Genomic DNA, 25,951 nt, shown 5'->3' with positions numbered 1-25,951 from the left:
TCGTCCTTCTCAAACTCGTGCCTGACCTGTATTCGTCCTTCTCAAACTCGTGCCTGACCTGTATTCGTCCTTCTCAAACTCGTGCCTGACCTGTATTCGTCCTTCTCAAACTCGTGCCTGACCTGTATTCGTCCTTCTCAAACTCGTGCCTGACCTGTATTCGTCCTTCTCAAACTCGTGCCTGACCTGTATTCGTCCTTCTCAAACTCGTGCCTGACCTGTATTCGTCCTTCTCAAACTCGTGCCTGACCTGTATTCGTCCTTCTCAAACTCGTGCCTGACCTGTATTCGTCCTTCTCAAACTCGTGCCTGACCAGTATTCGTCCTTCTCAAACTCGTGCCTGACCTGTATTCGTCCTTCTCAAACTCGTGCCTGACCTGTATTCGTCCTTCCTGACCTTGCGCCTGTATCCCAGCCGACCCAACATTGTGCCTGAACTTACAGAATCATAGAATGGTTATAGCATAGAAAGAGGCCATACAGCCCACTGAGTACATGCCAGCACTCTGTTAGTTCAGTCCATCAAGTCCCACTGACCTGCCCTTTCCCCATTGCCCTGCAAATTGTTTTTCTTCAAGTACTTAACTCATTTCCTTTTGAAAGCTATGATTGAATCTGTTTCCACCCTCTCAGGCATGCATTCCAGATCATAACCACTTGCTGCTTAAAAAGGTTTTTCTTTATGTCATCGTTGGTTCTTAAATCTGTGCCCTCTAGTTCTCAACCTATTCGCCAGTGGGAACCTTTTCTCTCTCATCTATTCTGTCTAGACCCCTCATGATTCTGAATACATCTATCAGATCGTCTCTCAACCTTCTCAGCTGCAAGGAGAACAGCTCTAGCTTCTCCAATCAATCCACGTAACTGAAGTCTCTCATCCCATTCTAATTAGTCTTTTCTGCAGCCTCTCTAAAGCCTTCACGTCCTTCCTAAAGTGCCCTGAATTGGACACAATATTCCATGAACTAGTGTCTTATAAAGGTTTGTCATAACTTCCTTGCTTTTGTACTCTATGCTTCTATTTATTAAGCCCAGGATCCCATATCCTTTTTCAGTTGCTTTCAACCTACCCCGTTGCCTTCAACAATTTGCGCACATATACCCCCTGATCTCTCTATTCCTGCTTTAGAATTGTACCTTTTATTTTATATTTCCTCTCTCCCTACCAAAGTGGATCACTTCATACCTCTTTGCGTTAAATTTAATCTGCCACATATCCGCCCATTCCACCAGCTTATGTCCTCTTGAAGTCTATCGCTATCTTCCTTACAGTTCACAATACTTCCAAGTTTCGTCATCTGCAAATTTTGAAATTGTGTCCTGTACACCCAAATCTTGGTCATAGATATATGTTAAGAAAAGCAGTGGTCCTCATATTGACCCCTGAGGAACTCCACTGTCTCACTTCCTCTTGTCTGAAAAACAACCGTTCACCACTGCTCTCTGTATCCTGCTCTTTAGCCAATTTTTTGTCCATGTTGCCACTTCCTTTTATTCCATGGTCTTCAGTTGTGCTGATGAGCCTATTACTTGGCACTTTATCAAACGCCTTTCGGAAATCTATATATACCACATCAACTGCATTGCCCTCATCAATGCTCTCCGTTATCTCATCAAAAACCTCAATCAAGTTAGTTAAACATGATTATCTTTAACAAATCTGCTGACTTAAATAATCCAGAATTGTCCAGGTACATAAATCCCTGAAAGTTGCCACCCAGGTTAATAGAGCTGTTAAGAAGGCATATGGTGTGTTAGCTTTTATTAGTAGGGGGATCGAGTTTAGGAGCCACGAGGTCATGCTGCAGCTGTACAGAACTCTGGTGCGGCCGCACCTGGAGTATTGCGTGCAGTTCTGGTCACCGCATTATAGGAAGGATGTGGAAGCTTTGGAAAAGGTGCAGAGGAGATTTACTAGGATGTTGCCTGGTATGGAGGGAAGGTCATACGAGGAAAGGCTGAGGGACTTGAGGTTGTTTTCGTTAGAGAGAAGGAGGAGAAGAGGTGACTTAATAGAGACATATAAGATAATCAGAGGGCTGGACAGGGTGGATAGTGAGAGCCTTTTTCCTCGGATGGTGATGGCAAACACGAGGGGACATAGCTTTAAGTTGAGGGGTGATAGATATAGGACAGATGTCAGAGGTAGTTTCTTTACTCAGAGAGTAGTAGGGGCGTGGAACGCCCCGCCTGCAACAGTAGTAGACTCGCCAACTTTAAGGGCATTTAAGTGGTCATTGGATAGACATATGGATGAAAATGGAATAGTGTAGGTCAGATGGTTTCACAGGTCCGCGCAACATCGAGGGCTGAAGGGCCTGTACTGCGCTGTAATGTTCTATGTTCTAACTGTTGATTTTGTCCTGGATTATTGTTTCTAAAAGCTTGCCCACCACCGAGGTTAAACTTGCTAGCCTATGGTTTCTGAGTTTATCCTTAAAGCCTTTCTTGAACAATGGTGTATGTGTCACATTTGCAATTCTCCAGTCCTCTGGCACCACTTCTGTATGGATGGAGGATTGAAAGATTTAATCCCATCCTTCCCAAATCCACATGCCAGACCTGAATCTCAGTTTCCAAGCTTGTGCCGGCCTGAATCCCTTTTGGCCCAACTTCTTGCCCTGAATCTCATCCTTCCCAACCTTGTGCCTCACCTGAATCTCATTCTTCCTAAACTTGTGCTGGTCATTTTCTAGCTGGAGTCTTTCAAATCACTCTCGACTCCTGGGTATTCTCTTCGTACGAATTGTCGTCAATTGTGCTTCAGTTCACATTTGCAAATGAATCTTGAGCAGATCTAAACTCTTTGGGGCTCTTGTCTGCCTCATGACCATGTGTTTGGGTGAATGAATAAACTAGGTTCAGTGGCAGCTTCTAGGCTCCCAGATAAGAGGGAAAAAAGACTTATAAATTAAAAATAGGGCTTTGAAACAGAATATTGTTGCACTTTTGAATTTTTATAGAGAGATACAGCACTGAAACAGGCCCTTCGGCCCACCGAGTCTGTGCCGACCAACAACCACCCATTTATACTAACCCTAATCCTACATTTAATCCCATATTCCTACCATATTCCCACCTTCCCTCAAATCTCCTACCACCTACCTACGCTAGGGGCAATTTACAATGGCCAATTTACCTATCAACCTGCAAGTCTTTGGCTGTGGGAGGAAACCAGAGTACCCAACGGAAACCCACGCAGTCACAGGGAGAACTTGCAAACGCCACACAGGTAGTACCCAGGACTGAACCCGGGTCGCTGGAGCTGTGAGGCTGCGGTGCTAACCAATGCGCCACTGTGCTGAGACAAAATTAATAGGTTATGTTGCCTCTATTATCTACATAAACTTTCCTGTTTTGACTTGGGTATGTAGGGTTTAAGATGGTGAATCTTGCAATTGTTCAAAAACAACGTTGTTGGAATGAGGACAAAAATAATTTTTTAAAAATAGTAAAACTCAAGCTATGCTTCATGACTTGGTTTACAGCAGTTACTAAACAAATGGTTGGAAATGTGAAAACTGCTGTGTCACCATGAGGGTATTGTAATTCTCAAAGCAGATAATAATGTGAGACATCACAAGAAGCCAATATGCTAACTGACAAATAAAGCAAGGGGCATGTGTATCTTTTCTGTAAAACTTCCATACTATAGAATATCAGGACTGCTTACAGAATTTGTTAGACCATTGAGGGAACCAACAGACCTAAATCTTTGGAACTGTAACATATGTTTAACGTAATTAAAACAACCCTTGTCAGGATTGGCAATGTTGCCAAACTAAATGCAATATTAGTGGGCCTTCAACATCAGTGTCATGTTCTGCGAAACAAACCTTGAAATCGGCTTGTGTTATTGTGTTGCTGGTAACTGGGGATTTTTGTTGTTTTAGGTGCTGTGTCCCAGGTCAGACATTTGTGCAACTGGACTGAAAAGGAAAGTTAAGAAATCAAAAGAATGTTTGCAGAATGGAAAAGGGAAAGTACCAAAACTAGAAAGTGTAAGTTATCTGGCTAAAGAGTGGATGAAGTTGATGATGTTGTACAAACAGCGTGTAAATGAAATGATTTCAATTTTGTGCAGCTTCAAAATAGTAGAATAGTTGAAGTTAGTTGTGTCTTTCATATCTCCAAATCTTGTATTTATACAAGATGAATTGTCTGTGGTATTGACTCATGAATTTCATGTTTCTTGCTAGATGTACCTGCACGAATAACTTGCCCAAAAATAAAAATCATGTACCACAAAACCAAAATTCTGCAGATGCTGGAAATCTGAAATAAAAACAGAAAATGCTGGAAATACTCAGCAGGTCAGGCAGCATCTGTGGAGGGAGAAACAGTTAACGTTTCAGGTCAATAACCTTCTATCAGAGCTGGGAAAAGTTAGGAATGTAATAAATTTTAAGCCGGTGAAATGGGGGAGGATAGAAAAAGAACAAAAGGGAAGGTCTGTGATAGGGCAGAAGATGGGGAGACATTAAATTACGAAAGTGTTGGTGGTGCAGAGTCAAAGGGAGTGGTAATTGGACAAGAAAGAAACAAAAGATATGTCCAGAGAAGGTGTGAATGGAAAAATAATGAACAGCTGCTGTCCAAAAGGAAAAATGAAGGTAAGACCAAAAAAATCAGGTATCGGTTTGATGTCCGGTTTTAGAATTTGTTTATAGTATCAGCCTTGGCCCAGTAGTAGTTCTCCCTTCTGAGAAAGAAGCTCATGAGGTTCATGCCTCACACCAGGACTTGAACATAAAATTTAGGCTGATTATTCAGTGTGGTACTGAAGGAATGCTTCATTATTGAGGATGCTGTCTTTCAGATGAAATTTCAAACCAAGGCCCAACAAAAAGTAGATTAACTCGTCATTTATCTCGATGCTGCCTGTTGGATCTTGTGTACGAATTGGTTGCACGTTTGCCTACAAAACCGTGGCTGTACGTCAAAAGTAATTAGTTGACAGTGAAATGTTTTAGGGCATCTCGGGAACTTGAAAGATACTGTATATAATTTATTTTGTTAATGTGGTGAAGTGCTTTAATTGTTTATTTGCTAACTAGCATAGGTAAATGTGATAACATTTGCAGTCTAGCCTGTAAACTAAACTAGACATTCAGCGAGTTAAAAGCTTCACTTTTCATAATGCCACTTTAAAAAAAATTTAACCCCGTTTCTAGTAAACCTTAGTTCACAGCATAAAGTAAGGACCATGATGACTATCTCGCTGAGAATTCAAACTGATTTCACCGGTGTCTTCATTTTTCCACTTCCCATGTCAAGCATCCTGAGATGATTGCTAATTAGTGCAAACTTAGGGGCAGTTTTGTGCTGCATGCCCATTCCCACTTGTAGATGGATTGACACCACTCAAATTCATTTCATAAACAGCAAATAGGAGAGATAGGACAGAATTTGAGCGCAGGTGGCAGAGTTAAAAGGCCAGTGTCTAACCCACTGCAACAGCCGTCTACCCGTACTGAGAGCCTGCACATGTGAGTAAAGTTAGACCTGCTCCCAGATCCTATCCTTGAGAGCATGGCTGGCAATATATCTGTATATCTGAATCATTGCTTTATTTTATATAGTTTAGATACTGCAGGCATTGGCAGTGGTAGAATATCTTTTGTGAGTAGACTTATTTGTGTTTTATTTACATCTATTGATGTGCTTCATGGGGTAACAGAAAACTCAAAACTGTTTGGAGGATCTATTCATGATTTTTTAAAAAATTTATAAATTTCAGTTGTCTTGCTAATGTGCACTTTCAGTACTTTCCTAAAAATGTCTGCTAGTTTTTCTTCTAGATTTGAAATATAGCATGTAGGGTGATGCAAATTCTTCCATATATTTAAAAAAAAATTGTGCAACTTAAATCTCGAGTACCCCTAGCTAAAGACTTCTGAAGTGAAATTGCCTGAGCATATGCATAATTTTCATTTTCCCTGATAGGTATGATTACCATGTTCTTGTAGCACACTGCCATTGCACAATATCGCAGGTGGATGGCAGCCAGGGATTTTGAGCAAGTCTCAGTGAGAATTGGGTGAGAGTGAGGAGGCAAACGCAAATGAGAAGCTCAAGAAAACTGAAGAAATTGAGACTGAGAAAAATAGAGAAGGAAGCAGGGAGGGAATTGGGTGGTGGAGGATGTGAAGCTAGAAGTGTACATGGCAGTGTTCTAAACATAACTGGATTAATATTTTCCTGTGTACAATTAAAACCATGACGCTGCTGTTCCTTTTTGTACAGTGCATAGCAGCATTAGCAGATGAACAAAAGTATAGCAAAATAAATAGCTGAAAATCTTCAGTACTGTATTCTATAAATTGGCGACAAGTATGACTTTGTATGCATGCACAAAGTATATTGTATGCCATTCTGTTAGACATAAGTGCAGCCTTGAGCTGCAAAGAAGCCAGTGCCATGTGAGAGGCCAGAAGAGAGCAGAATATAGCATCTAAGCTCAACGTTAAGGTGCAGTTAGACAGGATTCTTTTTCTTGTTGATAGTTGGGTGAGGTGAGCAAATGGAATTTAATTCCTGCAACGTTTTTGTACTAGTTGCAATTTACATTTAAAATTAGACAGAGAGGGATGGTGGTTTCTTCGGGGGACCCTTGTTATGTGTGTAGTGTGATGATTGTGGATCCTCAGTGTATTCAGGGACCCTCATTATGCCTGTAGAGTGTGATATGTGGTGAATGTGGATTCTCAGTATATTCAGGGGCACTGTATTTGCACTAAATATTGTGTTTCTGGAGCTCAGGATCTCTACTGGAGCTGCAGTTTGGAAAATTCTGCAGCTTTTGTTCTATCTGTTCATGGGATGTGGCTGGCAAGGCGAGGTTTTATTGCCCAATTCTACTCGCCTTTGTGAAGGTGGTGGTGAGCCACCTTGAACCGCTGCAAGTCATGTTGTAGGTACACCCACAGTGCTGTTAGGTTGAGAGTTCCAGGATCTTGGACCAGTGAGGACAAAGGAATGGCGATATATCTCCAAGTCAGGATGGTGTGTGACTTGGAAGGGAATTTGCAGGTGATGGTGTTCCCATGCATCTGCTGCCCTTATATAAAAGCAAAATACTGCAGATGCTAGAAATCCAAAACAAAATCAAGAAATGTTGGAAATACTCAGGTCTGGCAGCATCTCTGGAGAGAGATTTAGAGTTAACATTTCAGGTCAGTGACCCTTGAACTCATGTTCTGATGATGGGTTACTGACCTGAAATGTTAACTCTGCTCCTCCACAGATGCTGCCAGATCTGCTGAGTATTTCCAGCACTTCTTGTTTTTGCATCTGCTACCCTTGTTCTTCTAGGTGGAAGAGGTCACAGATTTGGAAGGTGCTGTCCAAGAAGCCTTGGCGAGTTGCTGCCGTGCGTCTTGTAGCTATTACATGTTGCAACCGGTGGTGGATCGGGTGCCAAGCAGGCGGGCTGCTTGAGAGTCATTGGAGCTATACTTAGCCAGGCAAGTGGAGAGTATTCTATCACGCTCCTGACTTGTGCCTTGTAGATAGTGAAAAGGATTTGGGGAATCAGGAGGTGAGTTACCTGTCATAGAATTCCCAGCCTCTGATTTGCTTTTGTAGCCACAGTATTTGTGGATAGCCCAGTTAGGTTTCTGGTCAGTGGTGATCCCCAGGATGTTGATGGTAGGGGATTCAGTGATGGTAATATCAAGGGACGATGGTTAGATTTTCTCTTGCTGAGGATGGTCAAATATTGGGAGCTGTGTGATATGAATGTTACTTGTCATTTTTTAGCCCAAACCTGAGTGCTGGCCAAATACAATAAATTGAGAGGGGAAGTGAAGAGAAAAATAAGACTTGCAAAGAGAGAATAAGAGAATAGAATGGGAGTTAATCTAAAAGGGAACCCAGAAATCTTCTGCCGGTATATAAATAGTAAGGGAGTAGTAAGAGAAGAACATGATACATGCTTCGAGGCGCAGGGCAAAGCTAGAATAATTAATGAGTACTTTATATCAGTGTTTACTAATGAAGTGGATGCTGACAAAATATTGGCAGAAGCGGCGATGTTAGAGGTAATGGATGGGGTGAAAATTCATGGGCAGAATGTACTGGAGAGGCTGGCTATGCTTAGAGTGGATATGTCACCTGCCCTGGATGGCTTTCATTCCAGGTTGCTAATCGAAGTGCGGCACAGTGGTGCAGTGGTTAGCACCGCAGCCTCACAGCTCCAGCGACCCGGGTTCGGTTCTGGGTACTGTCTGTGTGGAGTTTGCAAGTTCTCCCTGTGACCGCGTGGGTTTATCCGGGTGCTCCGGTTTCCTCACACATGCCAAAGACTTGCTGGTTGATAGGTAAATTGGCCATTGTAAATTGCCCTTAGTTGTAGGTAGGTGGTAGGAGAATTGAGGGAAGGTGATGGGAGAGGGAAATGGGATTAATGTAGGATTAGTATAAATGGGTGGTTGATGGTTGGCGCAGACGCGGTGGGCTGAAGGGCCTGTTTCAGTGCTGTATCACTCTATGACTCTAAGTGGGGGTGGAGATGGTGGAAGGGTTTGCCATAATCTTGCAATCTTCCCTATGTATGGAGGAGGTGCCAGAGGATTGGAAAGTGGCAAATATGACACCTTTGTTCAAGATAGGGTGTAGGGACGTTACTAATAATTACTTGCCAATCGATTTAACATCAGTGGTTGGTAAGGTTTAGAAACAATCAGAGAAAAAAATCAACAGGCAGTCCGAGAGATTTGAGTTAATTTAAGGAAAGCCAGCGCAGATTTGTAAAAGGCAAATCGTGTTTGACTAAACTAATTGAATTTTTTGCTGAAGTAACAGAGAAGTTTGCTGAAGGGAATGCAGTAGATATTCTCTGTATGGATGTTAAAGAATCATTTAACAGTACCACATAAAAGGCTTGTTTTTGTCAAATTGAGGCTTATGGAATACGGGGGTCCGTGTCGCCTTAGATTAAAAAAATTGGCTTAAGGACACAAAACAGACAGTCGTGATAAATAAAAGCAAAATACTGCGGATGCTGGAAATCTGAAACAAAAACAAGAAATGCTGGAATCACTCAGCAGGTCTGGCAGCATCTGTGGAAAGAGAAGCAGAGTTAACGTTTCGGGTCAGCGACCCTTCTTCGGACCCTTCCGAAGAAGGGTCGCTGACCCGAAACGTTAACTCTGCTTCTCTTTCCACAGATGCTGCAGTCGTGATAAATAGTTGTTTTTCAGACTGGATGATGGGAGACGATGGTGTTCCCCAAGGGTAGGTGCTAGGACCGCTGCTTTAACATAATATAAGAGATAGGGCCAGGAGTAGCCATTCAGCCCCTCGACCCTGTGACTCCGCCTTGAACATATTCAATGACCCAGCCTCCACTGCTCGCTGGGGAAGAAAATTCCAAACATTTAACGACTCTTTCCTCCTCAACTCGTCTTAAATGGGTGACCCCTTAATTTGAAACTGTATCCCCTAGTTCTAGATTACCCCATAAGGGGAAACATCCTCTTAGCATCTACCTTGTCAAAGCCCCCTTAGAATCTCTTATGTTTCAATAAGATAACCTCTCATTCTTAAAAACTCCAAAAAGTATTGGCCCAACCTGCTCAACCTTTCCTCATAAAACAAACCTCTCATCCCAGGAATTAACCTAGTGAACTGCTTCCAATGCAAGTATGTCCCCCCCCCCTTAAATAAGATGACCAAAACTCTACACAGTACTCTAGCTGCAGTCTCACCAATGCCCTGTACAGTTGTAGCAAGACTTCCCTACTTTTATACTCTATCTCCCTTGCAATAAAGGCCGACATTCCATTTGCCTTCCTAATTTCTTGCTGTACCTTTATACTGACTTTTTTGACATGTATATAAATGACTTAGATATTGAAGTACAGTCAAATTTCAAAATCTGCCAATGATACCATTTGATTGCAACAGGATATAAATAGGCTAGAAGAATGGGTAGACAGGTGACAGATGAAATATAATAGAGAAGTGTGAGGTGTTGCATTTTGGCAGACTGGATAGGGTGTGGCCGTGTATACTTAATGGCACAATTCTAAAGAATGTGCAGACTTGGGGGTTCATGTGCATAAATCTTTGAAGGTGGAGGGCATATTGAGAGAGTAGTTAGCAAAGTATATGGGATCTTTGGGCTTCATAAATAGAGGTATTGAGTACAAAAACAGGAAGTTATGCTAAGCCTAGTGGCGGCACAGTGGCGCAGTGGTTAGCACGGCAGCCTCACAGCTCCAGTGACCCGGGTTCAGTTCTGGGTACTGCCTGTGTGGAGTTTGCAAGTTCTCCCTGTGTTTGCGTGGGTTTCCTCTCCGGTTTCCTCCCACATGCCAAAGACTTGCAGGTTGATAGGTAAATTGGCCATTAGCAATTGCCCCTAGTATAGGTAGGTGGTAGGGAAATATAGGGACAGGTGGGGATGTGGTAGGAATATGGAATTAGTGTAGGATTAGTATAAATGGGTGGTTGATGGCCGGCACAGACTTGGTGGGCCGAAGGGCTTGTTTCAGAGCTGTATCTCTAAACTAAGCTAAAAAAACTAAACTTTATAAAGCTCTGGTTAGGCCACAATGAGAGTATTGTGTCCAGTTCTGCTCACCACACTTCAGGACAGATGTGAAGGTCCTTGAGGGGGTGCAGAGGAGATTTACCAGAATGGTTCCAAGGATGAGGGAATTTAGCTACGAGGTTGGGTTGGAGAAGTTGGGCTTGTTTGCCTTGGAGCAAAGGAGGTTGGGGGGAGATCTGACAGAGGTGTACAAGATTATGACAGGTTTAGATAAGGTAAAGAAAGTAAAGCTGTTAGCTGAATGTTCAAGGACTAAGGGACACAGATTTAAGGTTTTGGGGAAGTGAAGAAGAGCTTTTTTATGCAGTGAGTGGTAATGATCTGGGACTTGCTGCCTACAAGGTTGGTGGAAGTGAAGATGATGAATGATTTCAAAAGGAAATTGAATAGGGCAATAACCTTTCAGGGCTATGGGACTGACTGAATTGCACTACAGACGGTCAACATGGACTCGATGTGCCGAATGGTCGTCTCCTTTGCAGTAATGACTCCTTGACTCCCGGTCTTGCAGCATGCAGGCACACGCTGCTTCGTTATCTGAGGAGTTGAGAGTGGAACTGAACACTGCAATCATTAGCAATATCCCCACTTCTGACCTTGTGTTGGAGGGAAGGTCATAGCTGAAGCTGCTCTGAGGAACCCCTGCAGCGATTTCCTTGGACTGAGATGATTAGCCTCCAACAACCACTACCATGTTCCTTTGTGCTAGGTAGGACTCCAACCAGTAGAGGATTTTCTCCCATTAACTTCAATTTTACTGGGCTTCTTGATGCCACACTCGGTAAAATGCTGTCATGATGTCCAGGGCAGTCACTGTCACCTCACCTCTGGAATTCAGCTTTTTTTATCCATTTTTGGACCATGGATTTAATACGGTCTGGAGCTGAGTAGTCCTGGTGAAACACAAACAGATAATTGGTGAGCAGTTGTTGGTGATTTAGTGTCACTTAGTATTGTTGACAACACCTTTCATCCATTTGCTGTTGATTGAGTAGTCTGACGGGGCGGTAATTGGTCAGATTGTTCATGGTAAAGAGAGAGATATGCCAGTCCCTGAGGTTACAGATTATCGTGGAATATAATTCTGCAGCTGCTGTTGGCCCACAGTGTCTTATGTATGCTCATTTTTGGGCCTCAGGATTTGTTCTGAATCTGTCCCATTCAGCACAGAGGTAGTACCACACAATAGTATGGAGGTTGTCCTTCATCTCCACAAAGATTGCTTGGTTGTCGCTCCTACTAATACTATCATGGATAGATGTATTTTCTACAGATAGGTAGGTGAGGACAAGGTTTTTCCCTCATGTTGGTTCTTTGCTCATGTTTGACCTGATGCCATGAGACTTCATGGGGTCCAGACTCAATATTGAACACTCCCAGCTCCACTCCCTCCTGACTTTATATCACTGCGCCCCCACCTCTGATGGGTCTGACCTGCTGGTGGTGTGGGGCATACCCAGGGATGGTGATGGAGGATTCTGGGACTTTGTCTGAAAGGAATGGTTCTGAGAGTATGACTGTGACAGGCTGTTGCTTGACCAGCCTGTGGGACAGCTCTCCCAAGTCCCCAGCTGTTGTGGAGGAGGAATTTGCAGGGTCGACTGGACTGGGTATGCCTTTGTTGTGTCAGGTGCCTTGGCCAATGCCGGCTGATCTGTCCAGTTTTATTCATACTGGAGCTTTCCATAGCGATTTGATACAACTGAGTAGCTTGCTAGGCAATTTCAGATGGCATTTAACAGTCAGCCCAGAGTCTCATATAGGCCATCAGAGTAAGGATGACAGATTTCCTTTCTTAAATCTAGGCCTTTGGATACTGGTGGTTTCTTGCATAACTACTGTGCTACCATACCCTGAGAGGGTGAGAGGTTCCTGGATCGTACTTTGCAGATTGTGGTCACCAAAGAAGCAGTGCTGGACATTTCAAGACATTGGGATAGTGCAGGAGGAGAGAAGTGGCCATGTGCAGCAGCAGCAACGAAGAGAGACAGGAACCTTGGTACTAGAACTGTCCAATCAACACTTAGTGGCAAAGTATGAAGTGGGGAATGATCACTACTGAGGAGTGGGGTAGTCCAAAGCAACATTTTGCCACAAGGCAAGTGGGGGTTACTTGAATAGAAGAGTAATAATGGGGGATGCTATAGTCAAGAGGTGCCTCCCTTATGCCGGATCAGCGGGAATGCTTGGATTGTTAAAGCAGAGATGGAAGCCATTTGGCCCATTGTGGCTTGCCAGCTCTTTGAAAGAGGTATCTATCCAGTTAGCTCCCCTGCCCTACTATTTCCCCATATTCCTGCAGATTTTTCCCCTTCACGTATTTACCCAATTTCCTTCTGAAAATTTCTATTGAATCTGTTTCCACCACTCTTTCAGGCAGTGCTTTCCAGATCATAACTTGTTGCATAAATAATTTCATCTCTGATTCTTTTGCCAAATCTTTTACCTTAAATCTGTACTTTCTGGTTGTTGACCCTTCTGCCACTGGAAACAGTTTCTCCTTACTTTCAAAACCCTTCCTGACAGGTTCCCAGTGACGTTTTATGAAAAAGTGACCGAACAGTGGACAGTCAATCTTCTATGAGATGCTGAGGTACACAACTCACACCAGCACATTCCTGACTGCTTGGGGGCATGCAGAAATATCACTTGTCCACAAAACTGTCACATCAAAATTCTGACTAAATCTTAATGTGCCATCCAAGCGATGTCATCCCCAGCCTGGTGCAGAAAAATGTAACAAGCACCCAGTGAACAATGTCTAGCATTTCTTCCATGAGCTGCACTCATATTGGGTCCATTCAGGAACCAATCACCAGGGCCGGTTGAAATATACCCTAGGCTGTTAAAAGAAGCAAGAGAGGAAATAGCAGAAGGTCTGACCATCATTTTCCACTGCTCACTGGATACAGGTATAGTGCCATGGATTGAAGAACTGCTAACATTGTACCTCTGTTCAAAAAGGGAGCGAGGGAGAGACTGAATAATTACAGGCCAAACAGTCTAAAAAGAACAAAGAACAGTACAGCACAGGAACAGGCCATTCGGCCCTCCAAGCCTGCGCCGATCTTGATGCCTGCCTAAACTAAAACCTTCTGCACTTCCGGGGACCGTATCCCTCTATTCCCATCCTATTCATGTATTTGTCAAGATGCCTCTTAAACGTCATTATCGTACCTACTTCCACCATCTCCCCCGGCAGCAAGTTCCAGGCACACACCACCCTCTGTGTAAAGAACTTGCCTCGCACATCTCCTCTAAACTTTGCCCCTATCACCTTAAACCTATGTCCCCTAGTAACTGACTCTTCCACCCTGGGAAAAAGCTTCTGAGTATCCACTCTGTCCATGCCGCTCATAACTTTGTAAACCTCTATCATGTCACCCCTCTACCTCCGTCGTTCCAGTGAAAACAATCCGAGTTTATCCAAACTCTCCTCATAGCTAGTGCCCTCCAGACCAGGCAACATCCTGGTAAACCTCTTCTGCACCCTCTCCAAAGCCTCCACGTCCGTCTGGTAGTGTGGCGACCAGAATTGCACGCAATATTCTAAGTGTGGCCGAACTAAAGTTCTGTACAGCTGCAGCATGACTTGCCAATTTTTATACTCGATGCCCTGACCGATGAAGGTAAGCATGCCGTATGCCTTCTTGACTACCTTATCCACCTGCGCTGCCACTTTCAGTGACCTGTGGACCTGTAAGCCCAGATCTTTCTGCCTGTCAATACTCCCAAGGGTTCTGCCATTTACTGTATACTTCCCACCTGCATTAGATCTTCCAAAATGCATCACCTCACATTTGTCCGGATTAAACTCCATCTGCCATTTCTCCGCCCAAGTCTCCAACCGATCTATATCCTGCTGTATCCTCTGACAATCCTCATCACTATCCGCAACTCCACCAACCTTTGTGTCGTCTGCAAACTTACCAATCAGACCAGCTACATTTTCCTCCAAATCATTTATATATACTACAAAGAGCAAAGGTCCCAGCACTGATCCCTGCGGAACACCACTAGTCACATCCCTCCATTCAGAAAAGCACCCATCCACTGCTACCCTCTGTCTTCTATGACTGAGCTAGTTCTGTATCCATCTTGCCAGCTCACCTCTGATCCCGTGCAACTTCACCTTTTGTACCAGTCTGCCATGAGGGACCTTGTCTAAGGCTTTACTGAAGTCCATATAGATAACATCCACTGTCCTTCCTTCATCAATCATCTTTGTCACTTCCTCAAAAAACTCAATCAAATTAGTGAGACACGACAAAACCATTCACAAAACCATGCTGCCTCTCGCTAATAGGTTTGTTTGTTTCCAAATGGGAGTAATTCCTGTCCTGAAGAATCCTCTCATAATTTCCCTACCACTGATGTAAGGCTCACCGGCCGATAATTTCCGGGATTATCCTTGCTACCCTTCTGAAACAAAGGAACAACATTGGCTATTCTCCAGTCCTCTGGGACCTCACCTGTAGCCAATGAGGATGCAAAGATTTCTGTCAAGGCCCCAGCAATTTCTTCCCTTGCCTCCCTTAGTATTCTGGGGTAGATCCCATCAGGCCCTGGGGACTTATCTACCTTAATGCTTTGCAAGACGCACAACACCTCCTCCTTTTTGATAGCGACATGACCCAGACTATCTACACTCCCTTCCCTAGACTCATCATCCACCAAGTCCTTCTCTTTGGTGAATACTGATGCAAAGTACTCATTTAGTACCTCGCCCATTTCCTCTGGCTCCACGCATAGATTCCCTTCTCTGTCCTTGAGTGGGCCAACCCTTTCCCTAGTTACCCTCTTGCTCTTTATATATGTATAAAAAGCCTTGGGATTCTCCTTAATCCTGTTTGCCAATGACTTTTCATGACCCCTTTTAGCCCTCCTGACTCCTTGCTTAAGTTCCTTTCTACTGTCTTTATATTCCTCAAGGGATTTGTCTGTTCCTAGCCTTCCAGCCCTTACGAATGCTTCCTTTTTCTTTTTGACTAGGCTCACAATATCCCTCGTTATCCAAGGCTCCCGAAACTTGCCAAACTTATCCTTCTTCCTCACAGGAACATGCTGGTCCTGGATTCTAATCAACTGACATTTGAAAGACTCCCACATGTCAGATGTTGATTTACCCTCAAACAGCCGCCCCCAATCTAAATTCTTCAGTTCCTGCCTCATATTGTTGTAATTAGCCTTCCCCCAATTTAGCACCTTCACCCGAGGACTACTCTTATCCTTATCCACAAGTACCTCAAAACTTATGGAATTATGGTCACTGTTCCCGAAATGCTCCCCTACTGAAACTTCGACCACCTGGCCAGTCTCATTCCCCAATACCAGGTCCAGTACGGCCCCATCCCTAGTTGGACTATCTACGTATTGTTTCAAGAAGCCCTCCTTGATGCTCCTTACAAATTCTGCCTAATTCTGTCTAACTTGAGTAGTGAGCAAATTATTGGAATCTATTCTGAGAGACAGGATAAACTGTCACTTAGAAAGGCACAGGTTAATCAAGCATAGTCAGCATGGATTTGTTAAGGGAAGATCTTGTTTTACCAACTTGATTGAATTTTTTGAAGAAGTAGCAAGGAAGATAGATGAGGCTTGATGTGGCCTACATGGATTTTAGCAAGGCTTTTGACAAGGTCCCACAAGGCAGACTGGTTAACAAATCCCATGTGATCTAGGGAAATGCAGCAAGGTGGATTCAAAATTAGTTCATTGGCAGGTAACAACGGATAATTGTTGACTAGTGTTTTTGCAACTGGTGGGCTGTTTCCAGTGGCATTCCGCAGGGCTCAGTACTGAGTCCACTGCTTTTTGTGGTATATGTTAACGATTTGGACGTAAATGTAGGGGGCATGATCAAGAAGTTGGCAGACGACATAAAGCTTGGCCTTGTGGTAGATAGCAAGGAGGGTAACTAGTTGTTAGGAAGGTATTGATGGTTTGGTCAGATGGGCAGAAAAGTGGCAAATGGAATTCAACCTGGAGATGTGTGACGTGATGCATTTGGGGCGGTCAAACAAGGCAAAGGAATACACGATTATTGGGAGAATACTGAGAAGTGTAGAGGAAGTGAGGGACCTTGGAGTGAATGTCCACAGATCCCTGAAGGTAGCAGGACAGGTCGATTTAAGGTGGTTAAAAAGGCATATGGAATTCTTTCCTTTATTAACCGAGGTATAGAATATAAGAGCAGGGAGGTTATGCTGGAACTGTATAACTCATTGGTTAGGCCGCAACTTGAGCACTGTGTGCAGTTCTGGTCGCCTCATTACAGAAAGGATGTAATTGCACTAGAGAGGGTACAGAGGAGATGTACGAGGATGTTGCCAGGACTGGAAAAATGCAGCTCTGAGGAAAGATTGGATGGGCTGGGGTTGTTCTCCTTGGAACAAGGAAGGCTGAGGGGAGATCTGATTGAAATGTACAGAATTTTTTAGGGGCCTGGATAGAGTGGAGATGAAGAGCCTATTCACCTTAACAGAGAGGTCAGTGATGAGGGGGCATAGATTTAAAGTGATTGGTCGAAAAATTATAGGGGAGATGAGGAAAAAATGTTTAACCCAGAGGGTGGTGGGGGTATGGAACTCACTGCCTAAAAGGGTAGTTGAGGCAGAGACCCTCAACTCATTCAAAAGGAGTCTGGGTATGCACCTCAAGTGCCCTAATCTACAGGGCTATGGACCAAATGCTGGAAGGTGGGATTAGAATAGGTGGATCATTTTTTGGCCGGCACAGACACGATGGGCCAAGTGGCCTCTTTCTGTGCCTTAAACTTTCTATGATTAGTTTGAACTGGCAGCAAACATAGAAGAAGCAAATTAGTACAGAAGAATAGGACAACAAGAGGATGTGCTATGGACTCTGGGCAAAGGTTAACAAATGAATCATCCTCTTCTGTTCAGGCACCATATCCATAATACCTACAAATGGGCGAACCTTCACGACCTCCGGACATCCCAAAACGTTTACAGCCAATGAAGTGCCTTTGAAATGTAGTCACTGTTGTAATGTAGGAAACGCGACAGCCAGTGTGCACACATCTAGGTCCCAAAAACAGCAATGTGATAATAACTAGATCATCTGTTTTGTTATTGGTTGAGGGATAAATATTGGCCAGGATGCCAGTGAGAAAACCCCTACTCTTCTTTGAATAGTGCCATGGGATCTTTTATGCCCACCTGAGATGGCAGGTAGGGCCTCAGTTTAACATCTCATCTGAAAGGTGGAGCTTCTAACAGTGCAGTGTTCTCTCCGCACTGCACTGGGAGTGCCAGCCTACACTTTGCTCAAGTGTCTAGAGTGGGACTTGAACACACAACCCTCTGACTCAGAGGTGATTGTGTCAGCCATGGCTCAGCACTAGCATTCTGTTTCATATCCTGTTACTTTGTGATTTTGTTTTATTCTTCCATGGGATGTGGGTGTCACTGGCAAGACCAGCATCTGTTGCCTTTCCCTAATTGCCCTTGAACTAAGTGGCTTGATGGGCCATTTCAGAGGGCAGTTAAGAGTCAGCCACGTTTGCTGTGGGTCTGGAGCGCATATCGGCCAGGCCTGGTAAGAATGGCAGATTTCATTCCCTACAGGACATTAGTGAACCAGATGCGTTTTTACAACAATTGATGATAGCTTTATGGCACCATTACTGAGATTAGCTTTCAGTTCGAGTTTTTTTTAATGCAAGTGGTCAGCAGCTCTCGTTCCAAATGAGGTTGAGTTTTTATTGGAAGAATAATGTTTGCAGTGTAGCTGGAAGCATTGAAGACTGACAGGAAAACTATCAGGTAGAACTTCTGGAGAGGGAGTGAGGGAGAGCAGCCGAAAGTTGTGCTCCCCATGGTAACAAATGATATAGATAATAGTAAGTTTAAGGTTTTGGAGATGGAGGCTGAGGTAGTTAGAAACTATATTCGATAGTTATGGAAAAGGATAGGACTGGTCCTCAGATTGAAGTCCTAAATTGGGGGAAGGCTACTTTCGATGGCATCAGACAGGAACTCTCAAAAGTTGAATGGGAGAGGCTGTTTACAGGTAAAGGGACGTCTGGCAAGTGGGAAGCTTTTAAAAGTGAGATAGGAAGAGTTCAGGGCTGGCATGTTCCTGTTAGATGGAAGGGCAAGGCTGGCTAGTTTAGGGAACCTTGCTTGACGAGGGATATTGAGAGTCTGGTCAGGACAAAGAAGAAGGCATATGTTATGTATAGGCAGCTGGGATCGAGCGAGTCCCTCGAGGAGTATAGGGGATGTTGGACTACACTTAAGAAGGAAATTAGGAGGGCAAAAAGGGGCCATGAGATTTCACTGGCAGATAAGATAAAGGAGAATCCTAAAAGATTCTATGAGTATATTACGAGTAAAAGGGTAGCTAGGGAGAGAGTAGGTCCCCTTAAGGATCAGTGTGGCAATCTATGTGTGGAGCCACGGGAAATGGGCGAGGTCTTAAATGGATCAGAGGTGAGCTGGCAAGATGGATACAGAGCTGGCTCGGTCATAGAAGACAGAGGGAATCAGTGGAAGGATGTTTTTCTGAATGGAGGGATGTGACTAGTGGTGTTCCGCAGGGATCAGTGCTGGGACGTTTGCTGTTTGTAGTATATATAAATGATTTGGAGGAAAATGTAGCTGGTCTGATTAGTAAGTTTGCGGACGACACAAAGGTTGGTGGAGTTGCGGATAATGATGAGGATTGTCAGAGGATACAGCAGGATATAGAACGGTTGGAGACTTGGGTGGAGAAATGGCAGATGGAGTTTAATCCGGACAAATGTGAGGTAATGCATTTTGGAAGGTCTAATGCAGGTGGGAGGTATACAGTAAATGGGAGAACCCTTAGGAGTATTGACAGGCAGAGAGATCTGGGCGTACAGGTACACAGGTCACAAAGTGGCAACGCAGGTGGATAAGGTAGTCAAGAAGGCATACGGCATGCTTACCTTCATCGGTCGGGGCATAGAGTATAAAAATTGGCAAGTCATGTTGCAGCTGTACAGAACTTTAGTTAGGCCACACTTAGAATATTGCGTGCAATTCTGGTCGCCACACTACCAGAAGGACGTGGAGGCTTTGGAGAGGGTGCAGAAGAGGTTTACCAGGATGTTGCCTGGTCTGGAGGGCATTAGCTATGAGGAGAGGTTGGAAAAACACGGATTGTTTTCACTGGAATGACGGAGGTGGAGGGGCGACGTGATAGAGGTTTACAAAGTTATGAGCGGCATGGACAGAGTGGATAGTCAGAAGCTTTTTCCCAGGGTGGAAGAGTCAGTTACTAGGGGACATAGGTTTAAGGTGAGAGGGGCAAAGTTTAGAGGGGATGTGCGAGGCAAGTTCTTTACACAGAGGGTGGTGTGTGCCTGGAACTTGCTGCCGGGGGAGGTGGTGGAAGTAGGTACGATAATGACGTTTAAGAGGCATCTTGACAAATACATGAATAGGATGGGAATAGAGGGATACGGTTCCCGGAAGTGCAGAAGGTTTTAGTTTAGGCAGGCATCAAGATCGGTGCAGGCTTGGAGGGCCGAATGGCCTGTTCCTGTGCTGTACTGTTCTTTGTTCTTGAATATTTTTCATCCGTATTTACCGTGGAGAAGATCATGGAAGCTAGTGAGTGCAAGGGGGGGAACCGCGATATCCTGGAGCATATCAACATTACAAAGGATGGGGTGTTGGAGGTTTTGAAGCGCATTAAGGTGGATAAATCCCCAGGGCCTGACCAGGTGTATCCTAGGATGCTATGGGAAGCAAGGGACGAGATTGTTGGGTCCCTGGCAGAGATTTTTGTATCATCGTTAGCCACAGTGAGCTACTGGAAAACTGGAGGATAGCTAATGTTCTGCCTTTATTTAAGAAGGGCAGCTGGGATAAGCCAGGGAACAACAGGCCGGTGAGCCTTACACTAGTGGTGGGAAAGTTATTGGATGGGATTCTGAGAGACAGGATTTATATGCATCTGGAAAGGCATGGTCTGATTAGGGATAGTCAGCATGGCTTTGTGCGTGGGAAATCATGTCTCACGAATTTGGTTGGGTTTTTCAAGGAGGTGACCAGGAGGATTGACGAGGGCAGGGCGATGGACGTTGTCTACATGGACTTTAGCAAGGCCTTTGACAAGGTCCCGCATGGTAGGCTGGTCCAGAAGGTTCGAACACATGGGATCCAAGGTGAGCTAGCAAATTGGATACAAAATTGGCTTGGTGATAGGAGGCAGAGTGTGTTAGTGGAGGGTTGTTTTTCAGATTGGAGGCCGGTGACCAGTGGTGTGCCGCAGGGATCGGTGCTGGGCTCTGTTGTTTGTCATATATATTAATGACTTGGATGTGAACGTAAGGGGCATGATTAGTAAGTTTGCAGATGACCCCAAAATTGGTGCTATAGTGGACAGTGAAGAAGGTTGTCTAAGGTTACAACAGGAGAAAGATCAACTGGGAAAGTGGGCAAGGGAGTGGCAAATGGAATTTAATGCAGGCAAGTGTGAAGTGATGCATTTTGGGAAGTTAAGCCAGGGCAGGACATATACAGTGAATGGCAGGGCCCTGGGGAATGGTCTTGAGCAGAGAGACCTTTGGGTGCAAGTACATAGTTCCCTGAAAGTGACAACACAGGTTGACAGGGTGGTGAAGAAGGCATATGCTTGCCTTCATCAGCCGAGGCATTGAGTACAAGAGTTGGGACGTCATGTTACAGTTGTACATAATGTTGGTTAGGCCGCATATGGAGTACTGTGTGCAGTTCTGGTCGCCGCACTACAGGAAAGATGTGATTAAGCTAGAGAGGGTGCAGAAAAGATTCACAAGGATGATGCCTGGTTTGGAGAGCTTGAGTTATAAAGAGAGATTGGATAGGCTGGGTCTATTTTCCCTGGAGCGAAGGAGGCTGAGAGGGGACAGGATAGAGGTATATAAAATTATGAGAGGCATAGATAGGGTAGATAGCCAGAGTTTGTTTCCCATGGTAGGGGTGACTAAAACTAGAGGGCATAGATTTAAGGTGAGAGGGAGGAGGTTTAAAGGGGATCAAAGAGGTAAATTTTTCACACAAAGAATAATGGGTATCTGGAATGAGCTGCCTGAGGAGTTGGTGGAGGCAGGAACAGCAGCGACATTTAAGAGGCATCTGGACAGGTACTTGAATGAGTAAGTTATAGAGGGGTATGGAATTAATGCAGGCAGGTGGGATTAGTATAGATAGGCATTATAGTCGGCATGGACGCGGTGGACCAAAGGGCCTGTTTCTACGCTGTCCGACGCTATGACTTAATATTGAAAGATGAGACCTCGAGTGGTAATCTTCAGATTACCTTGTCAGACTTGGCTCAGTGGTCGTAATCTTACCTGAGTCGGAAGGTTGTGGATTCAACCTCCATTGCAGAATGAGTGTTGCCCTCTGAGATGGACGTGAAAGCTACTATTGCAAGATGAGCAGGAGAGTTCACCCAGTATCTGGGAGGACCACATTTATCCCTCAAACACCACTTTTCAAAAATAGATTGGTAATTCATCTCATTGCTGTTCGTGGGACTTTGCTGTGTGCATATTGACTGCCATGTTTGCTTTTGAAACAACAGGGACTGCACTTGAAAAATACTTCATTGGCTGTACAGCGCTTTGGGGTGTTCTGAGGTTGTGGAAAGTGCTGTACAAATTGTTGTTTCAGTTGCTTGTTGTGTGGGACCGGTTAAGGAGATTATTAGGAAGGTAAATGCAACAGTAGGTTTGGTGCAGATGGGGAGGGAAGTTTGGATTTGATAGTAGAAAGGGAGAACAGCATTAATTAAAGGTATTGGAATAGAATATTGAAATGATACAACAGAGGAGAAAGGGAAAGAAACTGGTCTGAGGTCGAGAGAGATGAAACCAATATTGTACAAAAGGCAAAATGAAGAATTAGTTGGGGGTGGGTTGGAAACTAGATAAAGTAATAATGGTCAACGTTCCATAAACTAGCAGTCAGGATTGAGTGGCTTTTTTGAGTTCGCAAGGCATTCAAAGCAAAATTGGAGAAAGAGAGGCTTTATTAATAACTGTGAGTACATGACTAAGTTCAGACAAACCTGAAAACTCGCTATTCCTGGTTATAACATTTTCTGGAGAGTTAGGGAGTCAGAAAAGGGGATGGGTGGATTGTAGGGTTACTGTAGGATGCTGTCAGTGTTCAGGAATTGGATATCTTGGGGTCCATCCGTATGGATAGATCTAAAGGTAAGGAACTAGTACAGTTCTCTATTATAGTGTAGATGAGATAGAGGGGGAGATCTGTAGACTGTTTTGGGAGTGTGCAAGAACAGCAGGGCAATGACGTAGAGCGATTTAACAATTAGAGAGAGTAGAGCCATTCCTGAGGGAGTCTAATTGTGGAAGATGGAAGTATGGTGAAGTTTTTACAAATGATAATGAAAGTGAGAACATGGCTTGTGCTAAAGGAAAATGTTGAACAATAGATCAAGATAGCTAGGGCATCTGGCCCTGATCACAACTTTACACTGTTGAAAGAATTTGGAGGGATGATAGAAGCAGGGGATGCAAATTGTGCCATGGGACTCAAAAGCAGCCAATGTAATATGTCAAGAATGAAGAGAAGGATAAACCAGTTGCAGGCAAACGCTATAATTTGAAGTAGGGTCATCCAGGACAGTCAGTACAGACTTGTTAAAGGAAAGTTGTGTTTGACAAATTTATTCAGAATATTTTGAATTTGTTACCAATTGAATAGATCATGTAGGATGTTTAGTGTAGTTAGATTTTTAGAAGGCATTTGATCAGATATTTCCCATCCCTAATGTGTGGGAGGTCATAAACTTTGGGAGAAAAATGCAAGGAGTGGGGCCTATACACTCAATGGGAAGAAAGGCTGTAGACAAAAAGAGACCTCTTAAGGGTTCAAATGCATAGTTCCCTGAAAGTGTAGCTAGATAGGTCTATAAAGGCCAATAAAATTTTGGTATATGTATGCATGGAGTATGTGTAAAGAAATGTGAATGAATTTTGTACAAAATATTGGTTAGGCCAGACTTTGAGCACTTCACTTCACAAACGCTGGGCATCCCATTATGGAAAGGACATTAAAGCCAAAATGTAGTTTCATCAGTATGATTTTATGAATGGGGAAAGTGCAGTTACAAGAAGATACTGGTACTTCCCCTTGAAGCAGAGAAGGCTAATAGGAGATTAATAGGTTTTAAAAATTTTGAATAGTTTGACAGTTTTTCACTATTTCCTCTAGTCAATGATGTAAAGGTATCACAGAGCCCATTGTAAGTTTAGGAGAAATTTCTTTGCACAGTATTGTTGGAGTATGGAATGCTTTGCCACCATTCCTTCATTCAAGGGATAATTTGGATACATATTTGAAGCAGAAGGTGGTATAGGGCTGTGGGAAGAGAGCAAAGTAGTGGGTTTAGTTTTGAATGGCTCTAGCAAAGAGCTGGCACAGTTGCAATTAATTGAATGTGCTGTAAACTGCTTTGGTTTCTGTTGTAATAAAACAAAGTGCTGGAAATACCCAGCAGGTCAGGGAGCATCTGTGGAGAGAGAAGCAGAGTTAACGTTTCAGATCTGTGACCTTTGATCTGCTGTCAAACTGCTTTGGTTTCTGTTGTATTCTGTTCCACTTGTGTAGCCACAGCACTGTCATCAGATTCCTTTCATGTAGGGATAGTACCCAGGGAGAGGAGTCCACTATTGTTGTTTTATTGGTTTGCTTTAGGTATAAGAGGTTCAATTTTAGTGCTGGGGAGAGGTAAATATATGAAGTAATCCTGGTAGTGGCAGGAATACTGATTGCCATGATGTAGCTGATCAATGAGAAACCATCTTATTGCCACAGTGTCATACAGAGGTGACTTATTTTTCTGATTTATAGGCGGCAACTTTCAATGAAGCCAGACTGAAGGAAATGGAATCATTTCGGTCCCTCCAAACAGCAAACTCCATGAAAATTCTCTCTGATGCAGCATGTATGGAAATAAAGGTGTGTGTTTGTCAGAAGGCTGCAACTGGCTCCATGCTGCAGTGTGAGCTTTGCAAAGACTGGTTCCACAGCAGCTGTGTCTCAACAGTGAATGTTCACCATGGGGAGCTGCCTTGGCTCTGCCCACTCTGTCTGCGATCAGAAAAGCCATCCTTTGAGCAAATCCTCCCACTACTCTCGACACTACAAAAGATTCCTGTCAGACTGCCAGAGGGTGAAGCGCTAAATTATGTTTTTGAACGAGCTATGAACTGGCAACATCGGACAGAACAGCTTCTTAGCAGAGATGAACTACGTTTGGCACGAATAACCTCACAAGTAGCAATCCAGGCTTGGCAGGGAATGACAAAACAAATGGCTGCTACTGAACTAGAGAAACGAATGGCTGAAGGTAACTTGCAGGTAAGACCAAACTAAAGCAATTACTTTGGAGTTAAGCCATCTGTTTCCCAGGAAGAACATTTATTATATACTATTTCTCTTGGCTCCTTTTTTGTTTAAACTTTGACTTGTGGAATTGAGTTTAAGGATTACTGCCTTTCCACTTGAAAAGAATCTTGATAAGGTCTACTTAAGTTTAATAACATTCCAATCCTTGGCTTGTGAAACTCAGAATTTTTAACTGAGAAACCAAGGTGAAGGGCCAACGCTGGTGTTGCACGAAGCAGTGACTAGATTTTAAAAGCCTGAGGACTAGGGGAGGTGCAAAGCTCCATAAGTTGAGGTCCCTGAGGGAAAAATATGTGTTGAGTCTACATGCAAAAGGCATATTTGCAGATTAGGAGGAACAATAAATTCAGAGACTAGCAGAATTGATAATGCAGCAAAATGAGAATGGTTGTTCAGGGGAGAGACTAGGTGGAATTGAAGGTGAGCAGGGAAATTCTGTATCAAGGAATACGTTTTTCTTGTATCCTGACTAGGTGTGTGCAGCGGAGGTGATGTACAGCAGGTTAAAGCAGTGACTATCTGAACCACAAAGAACAAGAAAATCCCAGGTTGGATGCTTGGGCTATGCTGAGTTGTTCGACTCAACCAAAGCAACACAACTTATGTCTGTGCCTCTGCATTGGAGATTGGAAAAAGTCACAGGGTTCTTATTTCTGTTTGTTGTTCAATAACCACTTCTGGAAATTCATGAATTAACATGGATTAACAACAGGTTTAGGTACAGCTGTGATGCTGTCACTGGATAAGTAACTCTCAAATTAGGCTCATGCATGAAGAATGTCATTTGGCCAAAGTGTCAAAGAGCAACTGGTAACCATAGAACTGCACCTCTGCACAGACTCACAGAAGAAGATGCGCAGAAGAGGCAGGACTAGGGGAGGCTTCCAGAGAGAGTGCAGTATTTAAGTCTTGGGCAGACTTTTTTTTTCAAGATTTCACAGAATCATAGAATTGTTACAGCACTTTGAATTGCTAAAG

The 25,951-nt window shown here is 43.8% G+C and overlaps 1 protein-coding gene across 1 annotated transcript in view; it reads left to right on the top strand.

The window, feature by feature from the left end:
* Positions 1 to 25,951, top strand: part of kdm5ba (lysine demethylase 5Ba) — a 206,015-nt gene that overhangs the window by 155,951 nt on the left and 24,113 nt on the right. Inside the window, 2 exon segments of the mRNA XM_068056906.1 lie at positions 3,895 to 4,002; positions 24,416 to 24,925. Of these exon segments, the coding sequence (XP_067913007.1) occupies positions 3,895 to 4,002; positions 24,416 to 24,925 (618 nt within the window).

The sequence above is a fragment of the Heterodontus francisci genome, chromosome 25 (genome assembly GCF_036365525.1).
Source record: "Heterodontus francisci isolate sHetFra1 chromosome 25, sHetFra1.hap1, whole genome shotgun sequence".
Taxonomy (NCBI): domain Eukaryota; kingdom Metazoa; phylum Chordata; class Chondrichthyes; order Heterodontiformes; family Heterodontidae; genus Heterodontus; species Heterodontus francisci.
This window is presented reverse-complemented; position numbering and strand designations above follow the sequence as displayed.